At 49.7% G+C, this 18,265-nt stretch overlaps 1 protein-coding gene across 8 annotated transcripts in view; it reads right to left on the bottom strand.

Moving 5' to 3' along the window:
- Positions 1 to 5,327: 5,327 nt before the first annotated feature.
- The window catches only part of ZNF496 (zinc finger protein 496), a 33,069-nt gene continuing 20,131 nt past the window's right edge, over positions 5,328 to 18,265 (bottom strand). For 7 of the 8 annotated variants that reach the window (XM_043584022.1, XM_043584016.1, XM_043583998.1 and 4 more), the window contains 4 exons: positions 15,882 to 16,014; positions 15,146 to 15,253; positions 14,068 to 14,181; positions 5,328 to 8,527 (listed from right to left, as the gene is read on the bottom strand). In XM_043584022.1, coding sequence (XP_043439957.1) covers positions 7,791 to 8,527; positions 14,068 to 14,181; positions 15,146 to 15,253; positions 15,882 to 16,014 — 1,092 coding nt within the window. In that variant the 3' untranslated portion in view covers positions 5,328 to 7,790. The remainder of the gene's footprint in view (positions 8,528 to 14,067; positions 14,182 to 15,145; positions 15,254 to 15,881; positions 16,015 to 18,265) is intronic. The other variant, XM_043584041.1, reaches the window with a different exon arrangement.

Here is an 18,265-nt window from a genome sequence, read left to right as displayed (position 1 = left end):
TTCTGGTGGCCTCTTTTCCTCGATTCAGAGCCTGCTATGCTCCAAATCAGGGACCTCTCTCCCAACTCTAGGCTCAACCCGCTAAAATTTATATGTTGGAACCTAATCCCCAGTGTAATGGTATGAGGAAGTGGAGCCTTGGGAGGTGATTAGGTCATGAGCCTCATGATAGGATTAGTGCCCTTATATACAAATCCAGAGAGCCCCCTCACGCCTTCTACCATATGAGGACACAGCAAGCAGGTGGCTGCTTATGAACCAGGAAGTGGGTTTTCACCAGACACCAGATGTGCTGGAGCCTCCATCTTGCACTTCCCAAACTCCATAACTGTGAGAAATCAGTGTTTGCCACCCAGTCTCTGGCACTTTTATTACTGAAGCCCAAACTGACTGAGACAAAAGCCTTAATAAAATATTGACCTTTCCTAAGAAAGAAGGAATTCTGCTAGCAGACTGCCTTTACACTAGAACTGCAAGTCTTCCTGAGTGTCCAGATGGACAGCATACCCTGTAGGTTTTAGATTTGCCAGCTCTGGAAATTATGTGAGCAATTTCCTTAACATAAATGCCTTTCTTGGGGTGTCTGAGTGGCTCAGTCAGTTAAGAGCTTGACTTCAGTTCAGTTCATGATCTTATGGTTCTTGGGTTTGAGCCCCACGTCGGGCTTTGCACTGACAGAACAGAGCTAGCTTCAAGTTCTCTGTCTCCCTCTCTCTCTGTCCCTCCCCTGTTCACTCTCTCTCTCTCTCTCTCTCTCAAAAAACAAATAAACATTAAAAAAAAAGAATTTAAATTTGGGAGGGGGACAAAACATAAGACACTCTTAAATATAGAGAACAAACAGAGGGTTACTGGAGGGGTCGTGGGAGCGGGGATGGGCTAAATGGGTAAGGGGCACTAAAGAATCTACTCCTAAAATCATTGTTGCACTATACGCTAATTAACTTGGATGTAAATTTAAAAAATAAATTTTAAATGAATAAATAAATAAATCCCTATATATATACATACATATATATATATACATACATATATATATATATATATATATATATATATATACATATATATATATGTATATACACACATCCTGTATTGGTGACATTTCTGTGGAAAATCCTGATAGTTAAGATTTTTCACTTTGGGTGGTTAGTTGGTTAAATGTCTGACTTCAGCTCAGGTCATGATCTTACGGCTCGTAAGACTGAGCCCCACATCTGGCTCTGTGCTGACAGCTCAGAGCCTGGACCCTGCTTCAGATTGTGTCCCCCTTGCTCTGTGCTCCTTCCCTGCTCACTGTTTGTCTTTGTCTCTCTCTCTCTCAAAAAACAAACAAACAAAAAAAACATTAAAAATTAAAAAAAAAAAAAGATTTTTCATGTTTTACTTAAGCAATCTCTACACTCAACATGGGGCCAGAATTCACAACCCCAAGATCAAGTCATACTCTCCACTGAGCCAGCCAGGTGCCCCTCTTGATAGATACTGTTTAAAAAAAAAAAAAAAAAAAAAAAAAGGAGTGTTTGGGTGGCTCAGTAGGTTAAGCGTCCGACTCTTGATTTTGGCTCAGGTCATGATCTCATGAGGGACTCGAGGGATCGAGTCCCATATCAGGCTCTGGGCAGACAGCTTGGAACCTGCTTGGAATTCTCTCTCTGCCCACCCACTGCCCCCCCTCCCCCAAGTAAAGAAACTTTTTTTTTAAAGAAAAAACCTCTCAGCTGAGTAAGTTTAAAGATCTAATTGACTGTATTCAATGACTTGACTTAGGCAGCTCACCATCTAGCAAGCAGAAGCGATCTCTGATCTCTGAGGACCTGTACAATATGAAAGGCTTTAATAGGCAGAAAGGGGCCGGGACAAGGATGTCATAAACAAAAGAAATTATTATTTCAGTTAATCACCTTCTTCTGGGGAAAGGGTGGGTTTGCCTTACTAGTGTTGATCAGGAAATTCCAGACTGAGTGGTTTAAAATTCTATTCCTGGGAGAGATCGAAATTAATTTGGTTGGTTATTAAGTTTTGATGGTGCTTAGCAAGAGTGACTCCACTTGGGGCCCATTATTTCCTTTTAACAACACAATGAGGTATCAGTCTGTCTCTCCTCTCCCCACTTCACAGTGCAAAGCCAGGGATCCTGGCCCAGCAGCAGATATCCTGGGCGCTTTCCCTTAGATGCCTCTGATCTTAGACAAAACCAAACGGCCCCCACCTGCCGAGGAGGGTTTTGGGTAACTCATCGCATTTCCTTCAGGTTTAACACTCCAGACTCTTGACTGAAGAGAATCATTTCCTCGGGGAGCATCTCTTTACTGTGGAAAACCAGACGGTCAAGGGCAGTTTTAATTTGCCCAAGACGTAGGACATTATCAATTAACTGGCTGGTTTTGATTTTAATCCTCACTTGAAAGAATAAGATTCTCAGTAATCACCATAATGAGTTGAATGGGGACCCCTCGATGATCTGTTCCCTGAAACTTGTGAATGTCACCTTGTTTGGAGAAAGGGGTCTTTGCAGACTAATTAAATTAAGGTTTTTGACATGAGACCCTCAAGGATTACCTGGGTTGGTCCTAATTCCAATGAGAGTTTATAAGAGCAGAAGATGTGAAGAAGAGGCCTTGACAAGACAGAATTTGGGCTGATGCAGTCACAAGCCAAGGGATACCTGGAGCCACCAGAAGCTGGTGTAACCCATGGATGTCACAACAAATTATCACAAACTGGGTGGCTTAAAACATCCTCTGTGTCCTCTCACAGTTCTGGAGGCCAGAAGTCTGAAATCAAGGTGTTGAAGGCTCTAGGGTCTGATCATTTCTTGCATCTTTCAGCTTCTATTGGCTTGAGACTTTCCTCAGCTTGTGGCTTCTCACTCGATCTCTGCCTGTGCCTGATATAGCGTTCTCCCATGTGTCCCCCCTGCTGTGTCTCTTAAGAACACTTTTTGGATTTCAGGCCCACACACGTAATTCAGGATCATCTATTCTCAAAAATTTTAACTTCATTACATCAGCAAAGACCCTTTTTCTAAACAGGTCATGTTCACAGGTTCTGGGGGTTAGGACATGGACGTATCTTTTTGAGGGACGAAACTGAGCCCTTTCATCCCCATACAGTTTCCCAGTGTTTTCTCTTACATGGGGCCATGTTTTGTTTTTAAGTTTTTATTTTAATTTCAGTTGGTTAACATACAGTGTAATATTAGTTTCAGATCTACAATATAGTGATTCAGCATTTCATACAACACCTGGTGCTCATCACAAGTGCAACCTTGATCCCCATTATATATTTAACACCCGGGGCCAGGTTTTAACCCCATTTTATATGCAGTTTGTTGTTATCTTGCTTATACCAGATTCTCAGGAATCCTGAATGACCGTTCTTTCTCCCAAGACTACTTACTCTAACTTGGGATTTCACTCCTAACAGTGAAACCTATGGAGCCTCAAAATTAACAACTCAAGAAATAGGTGTTGGCAAGGATGCACAGAAAGGGGAACCCTCTTGCACTGCTGGTGGGAATGTAAACTGGCACAGCCACTCTAGAAAACAGTATGGAATTTCCCCAAAAAGTTAAAAATAGAGCTACCCTAACATCCAGCAATTGCACTGCTAGATATTTACCCAAAGGATACAAAAATGCTGATTCGAAGGGACACATGCCCAAAGTTTACAGCAGTGCTATCGACAATAGCCAAAGTATGGAAAGAACCCAAATGCCTGGATAAAGATGTGTGTATATATATATACATGGATTATTACTCATCCATAAAAGAAAACCTTGCCATTTGCAACAATGTGGATGGAGCTAGAGTATTATACTAAGCAAAATAAGTCAGTCAGAGAAAAGTACCATATGATTTCACTCTTATGTGGAACTTAAGAAACAAACATGGAAAAAAGAGAGGCAAACCAAGAAACAGACTCTTAACAATGGAGAGCAACTTGATGGTTACCAGATGGGAGTCAGGTGGGAGATAGCTTAAATAGGGGATGGGAATTAAGGAGAGCACTTGTGGTAAGCACCAGGTGTTGTATATAAGTATTGAATCACTAAATTCTACACCTGAAACTAATATTACACTATGTTATCTAACAAATTTAAATAAAAGCTTTAAAAAAAAAAAAAGAAAGAAACCTATGGAGCCTAGCTGGTTAGTGAGGGTGAATCTTGTGGCTACTTTAGATACAGGGAGTCCCAGGAAGAGCATTCAGATGTGGCCACTGGCCCAAATGGTCCTGCATTATATCAGCCACTGGGGTCTTGCTATCAGAACCCTGACCAGGGCGTTTATGAGTCTCACATTCTAATGCTCTACTTGCTGGCTCTCCATGAGGCAAACTCCTTTTTTATCTCCTTCCTACTATTTCTATCCCTTGAGACTTTTAATAATGTGTTCCTGTGCTTGGGGATATGCTGAAGGTCTCATTTCCAAGAGTTTTGTGGATAAACTGTGACTTGAAAATGTGTTGGAAGACCTGTTGCCTGGGAATAGGAAACTGAGTCAAATAGATGAACTTTGACCTAACTTATTTCATGTCTTAAAAGCTTCTGTACCTGATCTGCTTCAGAATGAGGTGCTAGAGAATCTCAGACTCTCCCTGAATCTCCTACCTTTCCTGTGACTCTGCTACTTGGTAGAGAGCTTTGTGCAATGTGGCATCACGAAGATTCCCCAGTGCTCCTTTCCTGGCCAGCCTGCCTTCTTGAGCACGTCTTAACATGTAGTCTTGATGCAAGGAGCACCAGTGGGCTGGACCATCACTTTTAAGACAAAACAGGATCAACTTTTGTTGCCAAAAGACAATGTGCCTGGGCTTGATAGGATTGGGGGTCGTCCAATCCCCTACATTACACTGCAAACAGAAGAGCTTGTGCATGGTCCAAATTCTGCTTTTGGTGGAGGAAGGAAACCATCTCAGGGAAGAAGAGCAACTTAGACCAACGTCCAAGTCCAAGGCAGGTGTGGACTTGCGCCTTCTCTCCCATCAGTGTTATAGCGTGACTTAGGAATGGCAAGAGTTCAGGAGACAAAGGATGCACTAAAAAATGGCCAAAGTTCAGTGAAATAGCTATGGTGTAACCAGGAGTGCAACTTACCCGTGGTGTAGAGAGAGTGACTTCCTTTCTCTTCCAGAGAAGGCTCAGATCAGGTGACGGAAATTATCTGAGACATAAAGGTTTCACACAGGGATGTCTGATGTCCAGAAGGAACATTTTCAAGATCATTATACCTGAAGCCCTACTGTTCTGGCCTGTTGACTGACCATCTCCCTCAGCTGTGCATTTTACTTTTTAAACTAAAATTAAAAGTCTAACACGAATATTAATTCAGTGAGTTTTTATTATGCACCTGTTCAGTTTGTGGGAACAATGCCAAGGGATCAGAGGAACAGAGAGGGGATGCTTCTCAGACGAGAAGTCTCGTCTCCTGAACCTCCATGGCCAGGTAGAGACCCCTCACCTGCCTGCCCAGTGCCCACAGAGGGAGGGAGGGACCAAGTGGGCCAGCCCTCCTATTACCTGCAGCTTTCCACAATGCAGGCAGCCCTGGCTTCTTCTGCACAGATGAACCTGGGATTTGAGCTACATCACCCATGACGGTTCCCAGGAGCAATGTCAACTCCTGGTTTGCTGGGCGCCTTGGTCAGCTTTGGGTCAGGGAATTGGAGGCTGCCTCACGATGTCTGATTGATACTCAAGAAACACACAGCCTCTCTTTAGGTTTCAGTTCTGTTACATTCCACTTGTTCCTTACTTACAATCAGATTTCACACATAAAATACACCAGGTAAGTGAAGCAATGCTCCTTGTAGACGTGTCTTAAGTGGGTGGGTTAATACACTCACCAATGGACCTTTGGGCAAAAGCACAGCTGGACGAGACAAATGTGCACAGCGTCTGGCTTCTATTTGGAATTTTCCACTTTCTTATTAGCCTTAAAAGATCTGGGGGGTTTATTTTCCCCGTTTCCTGGCAGATTGATACGAGGCAAATTCTTTTGAAACAAAGAGCCCCAATAGTTTATTTATTACTGAGGGTAGGACCAAATGGTTTTATGACACTTACTGTTCCTGGGTATGAAGCTGCCCTTACACAGGTACAGCCATCATTTAACTATAGGACCTTGGGACTCTCTCATTGGGTCTGGGGGAGTGGTGTCTTGACAGGACAATGAAGTGAATGACAAGGAGACACTGGCAGGTGTATAAATAATACAGAACACCTGACCGGTTGCTGGCTTTTACAACTGGCCACAGCTGCTCACCAGTCCCCAGGCCTTCTTGTCTCTGGGCCTAGTGGACATGGTCAGTTCTCCCAGAAGCATTAAGACCACAGCCATCCATGCCTGAGATTCCACTTCCCATCCAGAATGCCAGGCTACAAACTTTGAAGGCTCTTGTGCAGAGGACACCCCACCCTGAAAGCAGCAGCTTGGGTCTGAATTGTTCTTCCGGTTGAAGGAAGAGCTAGCTACAGTGTTTGTATTGGTCCTTGTGTGGACTGGGGATGAGAGCATTACGTGACCATGTGGTATTGTGGGCTGAACTGTGTCCCCAACCCCCACAACTCTAACCCTGGCACACTGGAGTGTGACCTTCTTTGGAACTGAGGCCACGGCAGGTGTAATTAGTTAAGATGGGAGTCTACGGGAGTAGGACGGGCAGACCTTAGATATGGATGCATTCCTTCCAGAAAGGGACAGACACACACACAGAGCACCATGTGAGAATACAGCAGAGCTGGGGTGATGCTTCTGGAAGCCATGCAGTACCAACAATTGCCAGCAAGCCCTGGGGTGCGGGGGCAGGTGACAGGCAACAGGCGACAGGCGACGCATGAAATAGACCCTCCCCTGGGAGGGGCCACCCTGATCTTGGACTTGTGCCTTCAGAACTGAGATGATGCCTTTGTTGTTTAAGGCATCTGGTTTCTGCAGGAGCCCTTGCAAACGACCACAACCAACACACTAAGTCACATACGCAGAGCATGAGCATGACTTCACGTGAGGTTCTGGTTTCCCGGCTCAGCTCACCCAAACACAACAGGACACCCTCACTGGGGGCTGAGCCCCCCCCTTCCTGGACTCGATGGACTGCATGTCCACCCAAAACCACCTATGAAGACCCTTCAAGGGTACAAAGAAACAGCATTTAGGGGTGGGTGTGCTACAGTTTAAAATGGGGCTTTGCCTTAGATAAGCTCCTGTTCCCTAATAAGCAGACACCATCACAAATAAAAGGCTAGGAGTTTCCCTTCTGCAGGAGCTATAAAGCCCCCCAGCACGGTTTGAGCCTGAAAATGGCTGCCTGATAGCAGTGGGTTGTTTCTATGGGCCAAGAGGTGATGGAGACTCAGCCTTCTGATGACAGGATGCAGCCTGGTGTTTGGCCCTGTGGTCACAGGACCACAGGCCGCACCCTGCCTTATTGCCACCCTCAGCCCATCAGCACACCCCAAGCTTCTTGCTGCCGGACAGCAGTGCAGGTACCCCCAGACCACAGTACAGGGGAAGGGAGTGTACTTGACACTGGCTGGCAAGGGCCAGACCCCGGGGGATGGTCCCATCCCTCCCTGCCAGGGAAGCTCTGGAGGAACGGTTCTCTAGGACCTGCAGAGATGAAGAGTCACAGCTGGTGGAGACGCGCCCTCCCTGCTTTTTGGCACGGCCGAGACAGAGCGCATGCTCAGTCGGCCACTATCTCATTTCTACCTGAGAGCGAAGACTGGGAGGACGGAGCTTCTATCCCGGGCAGGTGCACCGCGGGAGGGGCCAGGCCGGGCCGCCTCAGTAGGAGTTGAGGGCCTGCTTGGAGCGGCGCTTCAAGTGCAGGCGCTGGTGGCGAAGCAGGTCGCAGTTCTGAGAGAAGCTCTTGACGCAGTAGCGGCACTGGAAGGGCTGCGCCGTGCCCCGCAGGTGCGCGCTGCTGCGGTGCCGCGCCAGGTGCTCCGGCCGCTGGAACGCCCGCCCGCAGTCGCAGCACTGGAAGGCTAGCAGGCCGCCCGGGCCCCCGCCCACGGCCCCCGCCGCGTTCGGCTCGGTCTTTGGCACCGGCTCCAGTCCACCCGTCGGCAGGTGTATCCGCCTGTGAGACAGCAGGTGCGAGTTGAGACGGAAGCTCTTCCCGCAGGCGCCGCAGCGGTAGGGCTTCTGCGCCTCGTGGCTCTCCAGGTGCCCGTCCAGGTCCTCGCTGTCGCTGAACAGCTCCCCGCACACCGAGCACTCGTGCGGCTTCTGCTCCCTGCGGCTGCGCAGGTGCCGGATGAAGTTGACCCTCCAGCGGAAGATCTTCCCGCAGTTGGGGCAGATGTAGGACTTTTTGGATGACGTCTGCACCTCGTCCCCAGGCTCTGCGCCGCTGCGGTGGGAGGCGGGGAGGCTGCGCGGCTTCTCGGCGGGGCCCCGCGGCTCATCAGTGCAGTAAGGGCCGAGCTGGGAGTCCTCGTCTCCAGAGCTGGACAAGACGATCTCGATGGTCACCTCCTCGTCCAGGCCGTTCTCGGGGGTCAGTGCGTCCCCTCCAGCTACAGGAAAGCCACGCGGAAGTTCATTCAGTGCTGCTGCCCATGCCATAGCCCTGACCCTGCAAAGGCTCCCCAGGGAGGTTCAGAGTGGATTCTCTTCCCCTTCCCTGTCCCCTTAAGGCCCCATCACACAATCCTTTCCTTCCTCCTTTTCTAGGCAGAGACCCCTACAAGCTCTAAGGACTTTGTATTTGTCAGTGTGAAGTCTTGGCCATTTACACATCAGTTAACACCACTTACCTAATGTCATAGGGCACGTTAAAGCTGTCAGGAAAGAGAAAGACACCATATTCTAGAAAGGCAGTGCCAGGAAGGTACCAGCTACCATGTGCTGAGCACTGACAAGCTCCAGGGGCTCTGTGGCACTTGTGACATGAACAGCCCTGTTTGTTCCTGGACATAAGTCACTGATGTATTATTTGCCAAATTATATACACGCACAAACTTGGGTGACACACTCTGGGCTCAGGGTTGAAGGGGAGTCAGGCTCGTTGTGCTGACCTCAGGGCTGTTCAACAGTACCCTACACCCAGGTCAGCTTTCCCTCAGTGTCACTTCTGACGCCTGCCAGCTGCCCCCAGTGGTGATGGGTAGAGCTGCTCTGTACTTTATACTCTAGACTGCAGCGGACAGACTCCATGAATCCTGAGTCTGTGATGTTGGAAGATGGGTGGGGAGTGGGGTGAAGTCGTAGCCCCAGTCCCACCACACAGCTCCCCATCTGGTCTGTTTCCTCACTGTGTGAGATGTGGGACTGAGGCGGGGGGGCGGGGAGTGCTGCGAGACCCCCTTGAGGTCTTAGCAGGAATTGAGATGTTAGCAGAAACATGCTGATTCTGGATTTAGTCTCTGGAGGTAGGAGCATTCTGTGAGGTTAGGGAACCTGAGGGTGGGTGGAGCTGGAGATACAGAAGCAGGGCAGGAGTACCCAGAAGCCACAGAGCATGGGGCAGACACCAGGCAGCAGCAGGGCCATGAAGCACTTGTTCCTAAGGGGACTAGGGTAAGGGGACACAGCACAACATGAGACTGGGGAATAAAGACTTGAGAACCTGGAAAATTCCCATTTTTATCCACACTGAAAAAATTACAAAGTATGCTCTGGAGAGAATGCCCAAGTGGCCGGATAACCATTTGGTAAAGGGATTCTGGGTGTAACCCACGGAGGGAAGGCAATCCAGGAAAGAGCTGCGGAGGACCCTCTGGTCTGGTGACCTGAACGCCTGTGAACTGCACTGTGAGCAGGGACGCTGCCAACTCAGACTAAAAAGCAAGAGACCTTAGGAAGGCCATCAGACTTCTGGGATTCCACAGAGTAGTCCAGCAGAGCTATCTGGAGACACATGGGAGTCGGCCTTGATGAAAGAGGGCTGGCTCCAATGGCCGTCCCCAGGTAGACAGGATGCTACAGCAGCCTGGGGCCCAAGGGCGATCAGAGTGCTGGCCAGAGATTGATCCCAAGCCTTAAGTTCAAGTTTATTTATTTTTGAGAGAGAGAGAATGAATGAGTGTGCACATGAGCAGGGGAGGGGCAGAGAGAGAGAGAGAGAGAGAGACACAGGGAGGGAGAGAGACAGAATCCCAAGAGGGTTCTGTGCTGAGTCAGCACAGAACCCAACTTGGTGCTCAAACTCATGACCATGAGATCACAACCTGAGCCAATATAAAGAGTCAGACGTTTAACACACTGAGCCACCCAGGTGCCCCAAACTTTCTTTTTTTTAAAAAATTTTTAACGTTTATTTTTGAGAGAGAGACAGAGTGCAAGCAGTGGAGGGGTAGAGAGCAGGAGGCACAGAATCTGAAGCAGGCTCCAGGCTCTGAGCTGTCGATACAGAGCCCGGCGTGGGGCTCAAACTCATGAACCACGAGATCATGATTTGAGCCGAAGTCGGACCCTTAACCAACTGAGCCACCCAGGCGTCCCAAGCCTTAAGTTCTAATGGAATTTGCCCTACTGGGCCTCAAACTTGCTTGGGAACCTTTCTTCTTCCCAATTTTCCCCTTTTGGGATGAAAAGGTCTATCCTGTGCCAGCCTGAGCACTGCACTTTGAGAAGTACAGCACTGGACGTGTGGTTTCACAGATTCACAGCCAGAGAGGATGTGCCTTGGGTCTCACCTCTACCTGATCTACAGGACATTCAGATAAGGTTACGGATGCAGAGCTGGTGCTGGAAGAGATTAAGGGATGTCCAGAGAGGGTGAATACACTTTGCATGGGAAGAGAACACGGACTTTGTAGGACACGAGGGTGGAATGAGCTGAACTGCAGCCCCTTAAAAATCCATAGATCCAAGTCCTAACACCAGTACCTCCGAATATGAGCATATTTGGAAATAAGGCATTTCAAGAGGGAATTAAGTTAAAATGAGGTCATTAGGGCAGGACCTGCTCCACCAGGTGTCCTTGTAAGAAGATTGGGGCACAGACACTCAGAGATGGATTGCGAGAAGACACAGGGAGGAGACTGCCATCCACAAGCCAAGAAGGGGGAGGGGGCTCAGAAGCCCACCATGCGGCCACCTTCATCCTAGCCTCCAGAATTCTGAGAAAATCCACCCTTGTTTGAGCCTCCCGGTCTGTGGTATCTTGGTATCGCAGCCCTCCGAGACTAATAGAATGCACATGGGAGGACATCCACTCAGATCAGAAAGTTAACAAAAATAGACGTGGAGCTTCTGAAGAGGGAGGAAGAAATCAACAGTAATGCTGTTGTGTGTCATCAATACAACAATGTGAAGAATCCCTAGTAGGTAACATGAAACTCCGAGGTGTGCCCAGAGCAGCAGGAAGAGAGTAAGAGGGAGCTCTTGGCTCAGCACTGATGAGTAACAAGGTGTGTGGGGGCAGACGTAGGGGCGCTGAACTGAGTAGTAGGGTAACGGTGGGGTAACAGGCAAGAATTACTGATCTATCCACGTGCTTTTACATGAACTATTTAATCCTCAACAACGAGTCCATCTGAGGGCACCTGGGGGGGGCTCAGTCCTTTAGGTGTCCAGACTCTTGAATTCAGCTCAGGTCATGATCTCATGGTTTGTGGGTTCAAGCCCCATGCTGGGCTCTGTGCTGACAGTGTGGAGCCTGCTTGGGATTCTCTGTCTGTCTCTCAAAATAAATAAATAAACATTAAAAAACAGAAAAAGAACCATAGTAACCCCACCTGGCAACTATGATGATTACGCCTGTTTGGCAGGTGAAAAATTTAAAGCAGAGGGAGAAAGCAGCCCTGGGTTTCAGGAGAGCTGTGGCCAGACTGTGCTGCAGGCAGGAAACGGCCAGACCGGCGTGTGAGCCGGGAGCAGAGGCACATGCCTTGGCTCGCAGCTGACGTGTCCTGAAGAGCACTCTGTGCACTGGAAATGAACAGACCCCCAAGAGCCAGAGGGGCTGAGGGGCAGCGTGGACTGAAAGTAAATAAAAAAAAAATAAAGGCATTATAAAAAATATATTCTTAGAATGTTAGAGTGGGGAGGCTTACTTACAAGACAAAAAACCAAACAGGAGACGATGAATAAATTTACATTTTTAAAATGCAGAACAAGAATTATAGGCTGAAAGACCTAGAAAGTTTAAAAAAAGTGGGAAGAATCGTGTGCATATATGTAAGAGGCCCTTAATGTTGAGTTTCTATGAAATTCTCTCAGAGAACACCAGCTTGGTAATGTGAAGGGTATAGCCCAGATGTTGTGCATCTGACCACATGGCTTCATATCTGCAGTGCAGGGTGTTCCTGGGCCCCTGACTTCGGACCACGTGCCCCAGATGCACAACAGAGACATCACAGTACCTCTTAAGGGCTAAATATCTGTCTCCCCCAGTACTCATACGTTCGAGCCTGCGTTAGGCAGTGCGGCCTTTGTGGGGGGTGGGGGGGGGGTGGTGGTGGCTAGGTTTAGACAGTGGGACCTACTGGTGTTGGGACCCTTGTGTTGGGATGAGAGCCCTTACAAGAAGAGGAAGAGACAGGACAGATCCATGCTGTCTCCTTCCAAGAGCACACAGGGAGAAGGCAAGCGTCTACAAGCCAGGAAGAGTCCTAACTACTTACAGGATGTGCTAGCACTACCATCTCAGACTCCCCCCACCTCCAGACTGTGAGAAATAAATCCCTTTCGTCTAAGCTGCCCCATCTATACTGTCTTGCAGAATCAGCCTGTGCTAAGACAGTATGCATCTTGGAAGGTGCCAGAAGGACCCAGTGCACACAATCTCATTGAGAACTTACAGTAGTGCTGCACTTGGGCCCTAAACAGAGCTCACCAAATGTGAACAGGGTAAAGCCAACAAAAACAAGGATGAACGAATATTAACTAGTCGACTCACAGAGGAAATGTGGGAAGCGAAAAGACACGTTCCATCTCTGTGCAGCACTGAGATGCACTGGTGTTTGGCACGAATGGATGGGCCCGTAGCATCTTGCGTGGGCACGGCTGTGCAGGTACAGACCCCTCCCCTGATGTCACACAGCATGGGCCACCAAAACAAAACCAGTGCCTGTTCCTGGGAATCCAGCACCTCCCCAATCTCAGACGGCAACCTTGGCTTGTGCCATTTCAGAAGACACTCTGTGTCAGGACCCAGGAAGGGGAGTGGAGGTGAGAGCACTCCATGTTGGTGAACATCCATCCCCCTTGTGAAATGACGCCGGTGGGGGTGAGACACACTGTGGGCAGGGAGGTGCCAGCAAGGACCCAACATGCCTCTGGGGGTATTGCTGAAGCCTGCATGAACGATCACCCTCAGCACACAGATTTACACAAACACACACATAAATGACTGTGGGCCCTGCATGAAGCTGCATGGAAATACCACAATCCCACGCAAGTCTTGCCTCCAAATGCCACCACGGGTCAAAGAGATCATGCGTTAGCCCGTCTTCCTAACTGAGGGAAATCTCCATGACCCAAGGGCTCCAGGGAGAACCAAAGCTTGGGTCTGGTGTTTGGAAGGAGGTCTGAACCCCGAGACCAATAAGGCTGGCTGTATTTTAGTCCTTGCTTCTGCAGGTGGTGACTTTCACCATCACAGCTCAGAGTGCATGCTGGCCACTCCTGTGAGGCTCTGCCTCCTTGTCCAGAGGGCCCCTCAACTCGGCCATCCCAGACCTGGTCTTAATTCCTGGACTCAGATCAGGGACTCTGACCCTACATCACAGCCCTGCTTCAACCCGCAGAGGGAGGGCAAGGAAGGGAGGTTCTCCAAACCTGAGGGATCCAGGCAGAACAGAACCAGCCCAAGCAGCTGCAGCTGGCAGGGGTCCCGAAGAGTCCAGTTCCTGACCCCACCCTACCTCCCAGCCGCACACACGCACCACACTGGACACCACACACGCGTGCACTTTCGCATGCCTCACACAGGACACCAAGTGCACAGGCACGCACACACGGACCCCACCACACAGCACACAGGCAGGTAGACATGTGCTCACGCGCACCACACTACACACCAGCACACACCATGCTACACCCCCTACCATGTACATTGTTGCTCGCATACACACTGCACACTGCCCCCCACTCTCCCCACCCCCTTTACCTGGGCAGGTGCTCTGGGTGAGTGCTGTCTGCTGGCAGGTCTGGAACTCGGGCACCTGCAGCTCATCCCGTTTCCTTCTCTCTTCCACCTGGAATGGCTGGAGACCTGGGAAGTCTTTCCAGAGAAGAAAATGGAGAAACTGATTTGCCCTGCAGTTGCCAGCCTCACATATGCCCTGCTGTGATCTGGGAGCAGCCCTGGGCAGCCGCTTGGTAAGGCGGAATGGCCAGCAGCAGGAACATGGGCTCTGACACCAGACAGAATCCGTGTGGATGTGGATGCCGTCTGGTCCTGAGGGCATCCCTGTGCTCACCACCACTCTGTGGTGGGGTTTGTGCAGGCTTCAGCACGGGGCCCTGCACCCACGGATACAGACCCAGCCGGGGCAGAGGGAGCACAGGGACCGCCGCCTCCATGTGCCGGAGAGTCTGCACCTCGTCCCAGCTGGGGGTGGTGAGCCACAGCCTGGTCTGATTTGCCAGCTTCAGGTCCCAGAGGGGCCGAGGTGTGGAGCTGCTGCCCATACTGTGCAAAGCGTGTCTCCCTGAAGGGGTGGACATCTCATGGCATCAGGGCACGGAGTTCTGGTGACATGGACTGCCCCAGGGCAGGGAGGTTGTGGGAAAATGCTGAGCTGTGCTGCTGTCCACTCAGCCCCAGCACCTCTCTGTGCCTTGGTTTCCTCACATAAACTAGACTGGCCAGGCATCCAGAGGTGCTATGCCTGGTGCCTGGCCAGGAGAAGCTATGGCCTCCTCCTCCTCCTCCCTGACCTCACATGTGGGAGTTGGGGGCCTGGGGGCACCTGTTCGGCACAAACCAGCACTGCTTACAGTGAGAAGAAAGACTTCTGTCACACCCTGAGCTCTGGCTGAGGGCAGAGTGATCCCCACACCTAACAGAACTGAAACCTCACAGTGTTTCTGGAAGAGTCAGGGAAGAGGCCAGGCATGTTCCAGCAAGACAGAGTGTGGGATGGGGGGGAGGGGGAGGGACACTGGGCTGCAGAGGGAGGCTGGAGAGGCTGGCCTGCCCTGGCCAGCAGTAAACTCCCCCCAGCTCTGCAACCATCACTCACCCAAGTAAGAAACCTGGGGCACGTCCTTCCCTTGCAGGTCCTGCAACTCTGGAACCCGGGGCTCGTTCTCCTCTCCCTGGGAGAGATGCAGCTGGGTGCCCGGGTCACCTGTTCATGGAGAGGAGGACACAGTTGTCACTGAGGTGTCTGCACAGGAGCCCAGGCCAGATGGAGGGGGGGACCTCTGCACCAGGGCAGATGCACCCGCAGGGGCCATGAGGGGCCATGGGGCATGCAGGGAGGGGGCAGGACAAGGAGCACATGAAAGGAAGAGCTTTGGGATGAGCGCATATCCTTTGGGGCTGTCAGGAAATCAGACGTGAAGAGAGCCATAGAAGAATGACAGAAAACCAGGGTGCCTGCGTAGCTCAGGTCATGATCTCACGGCTTGTGAGTTGGAACCCCGCATTGGGCCATGTGCTGACAGCTCAGAGCCTGGAGTCTGCTTTGTGTGTCTCCCTCTCTCTCTGCCCCTCCCCCACTCATGCTCAGTCTCTCTTGCTCTCTCAAAGATAAACAAACGCTAAAAAAAAAAAATGGCAGAAAACCAGACGCACAGGAAACATGTTGCATTTGGTTTTGTATGAAACAGCCAGGCGAGCCTGATCTACATGTGGCAGACAGAGGGTGGGTGATGGTCAATCTGCAAAGTGCCCATGAGGTCTGGGGGTGAAAAGCAATCAGATGCCGGCCCCCCCCCAGTCTCTGGCCTCAGGAGAGAGGGGGTAAGTCTTACTTGGAGGCAGTGAGACCCCACAGTCCTCCCCGATGATGAACTCTCCATAGAAGCCCGTCTGCGCAGGGTCTAGAAGGGACCAGTCCTCTTGGGAGAAGCAGAAAATCATATCCTTGAAAGGAGAAACCCGGTTCTGAAACCACAGGGGGACAACGAGGATGCCTGAGTCCAGGGAAGCTCTGAACCAGGGGAAAGCAAGCTGGGATGAAGGGCAGAGCCCCTCGAGACCCCAGCCGCATGAGCCCCAGGAAGGGAAGGCAGAGAGGCTGCCCCAGCTGTAGCCTGAGATGACCTCACACGGATCAGGTTCAGCATAATCCCAATGGCAGATGCCTGTCAGGGACAGGATGGCCACGGATCATTCACTGGCTTCCTTGTCAGTGCTGGGGCAGCCTGACACCCTCAGCTCCGAGGTGGGTACATGGGGGGTGTCCAACTGAATCACCAATGCAGACATTGCATTTTTAGAGTTTACGCTGCATATGTGCAAAGTACAAGCTTGTTCGCTGCAACATTAATGATTCCAGGTGACAGTGAAAGAATCCGACATCTGTGCCCAGTGTCACAGAACTAAGCTACTTCCCAGCAGGAACATCACACACCGGTGAGGAGGAACGAGGGCCTGTCTGTACCAAGAAGGAATCCCTCTAAGGGATTCACCCATGGAAAAAGCACCCATGTGGAAGGTGGTCTAGACGGTCCCCACGTGCCAAGTGTCCAGAAGTCTGGAACACTGCCTGCTGCTATAGAGGGGCCTATGGTTAGTGCTACATGGAGACTTTGCCTTCTTTCTTTTTTTAAAAAAAAATTATTACTGTCTTTTTAAATTACGTAGGCTCCACACCCAACGTGGGGCTTGAACTCAGGACGCTGAGACCAAGTGTTGGATGATCCACTGACTGAGCCAGCCAGGTGTCCTGACAAGGACTTTTCTTATACTTTGAGTCATGAACCATGGCAATTTTTAATTTAAAAAGTGATAGCATATGCATATAATACCAGGATACCATAACAATAAAGAAGGGCCCCTGGGGGCTTAGTCGGTTAGGCATCCGACTGCAGCTCAGGTTGTGATCTCGCAGTTTGTGGGTTCGAGCACCATGCTGGGCTCTGTGTTGAGAGGTCAGAACCTGGAGCTTGCTTCAGATTCTGTGTCTCCTTCAATCTCTGCCCCTCCCCCGTTTGCACTCTCTCTCCCTCTCAAATATAAATACAATAAACTTTAAAAAAAATAAATAAATGAAGATATCCTCTGCAAAATGGAACTACAAGATCTCTGCCAGCTGAACCATGAAGTGAGGGTTTCCAGTTTCCTGTGAATGTTACAAGACAAATGGATGGTAACAATAAATGTCATGTAAACATTGTTCATTTTGGGGGCACATGGGTGGTTCAGTCGGTTAAGCATCCAACTCTTGGTTTCAGCTTAGGTCATGATCTCACGGTCTGTGAGTTTGAGCCCTGCATCAGGCTCTGTGCTGGCAGCTCAGAGCCTAGAGCCTGCTTCAGATTCTGTGTCTCCCTCTCTCTCTACCCCTCCCCTGCTCATACTCACTCTCTTTCAAAAATAAATAAAACATTAAAAACATGAAAAAGAATTCATAGTATTTCTTTCATTATTTTTTAATGTTTATCCACACATTTCTGAGAGAGCGACAGCATGAGCAGGGAAGGGGCACAGAGAGAGGGAGACAGAATCCCAAGCAGGCTCTGCACCATCAGCATGGAGCCCAATGTGCGGCTTGAACCCATGAATCATGAGATCATTACCTGAGCCGAAATCAAGAGTCGGATGCTCAACCGATTGAACCATGCAGGTGCCCCATAAACTCTTTAAAGGTCAATCATCAGGAATATAAGTGAAATTTAACAGTCGTAGGTTTACATTACTTCTTGGTTTTTCTTTGCCCAAGCAAAGGTTAAATCTGATTAAAAAGATTATAAGTGTTATGCTCCTCTGGGTCCTGGAGGGTGTAGGAAAACGGGTCCTCACACATGCTTAGCAGAAATGCATGTTTCTGGACATTTGGGAGAATGCTAACAGAAGCACACCCATTCTACTTCTGGGAAATTTTCCTAAGGAATCCTCAGAGATATATGCAAAAATGTGTGTGAAACAACATGGAACACGCTGTTTGGGAGAATTGCGCGAGGATTCTTTTGTTCTGCACACTTTTCCCTAGTGGCTGAAGACTGCCCTGAGTAGGGCATGGACTTATTTCAGAGTATGGTTCTGTCAATAACGTTCGGGTTTTCCCCAATTCTTTGCTACTAAGAGCAACGGTCCAATGAACTCCCTCATCAGTCTCCCTGCCCATGAACAAGTGTCTCCAGGGTCGACATGAACACACCTCTTCCCCAATATTAAATATTCCCACATCGTT

This window comes from Prionailurus bengalensis, chromosome A1, assembly GCF_016509475.1.
Source record: "Prionailurus bengalensis isolate Pbe53 chromosome A1, Fcat_Pben_1.1_paternal_pri, whole genome shotgun sequence".
NCBI lineage: Eukaryota > Metazoa > Chordata > Mammalia > Carnivora > Felidae > Prionailurus > Prionailurus bengalensis.
Note: the sequence above shows the minus strand (reverse complement) of the source record. Positions and strands in the feature narration are given on the sequence as shown.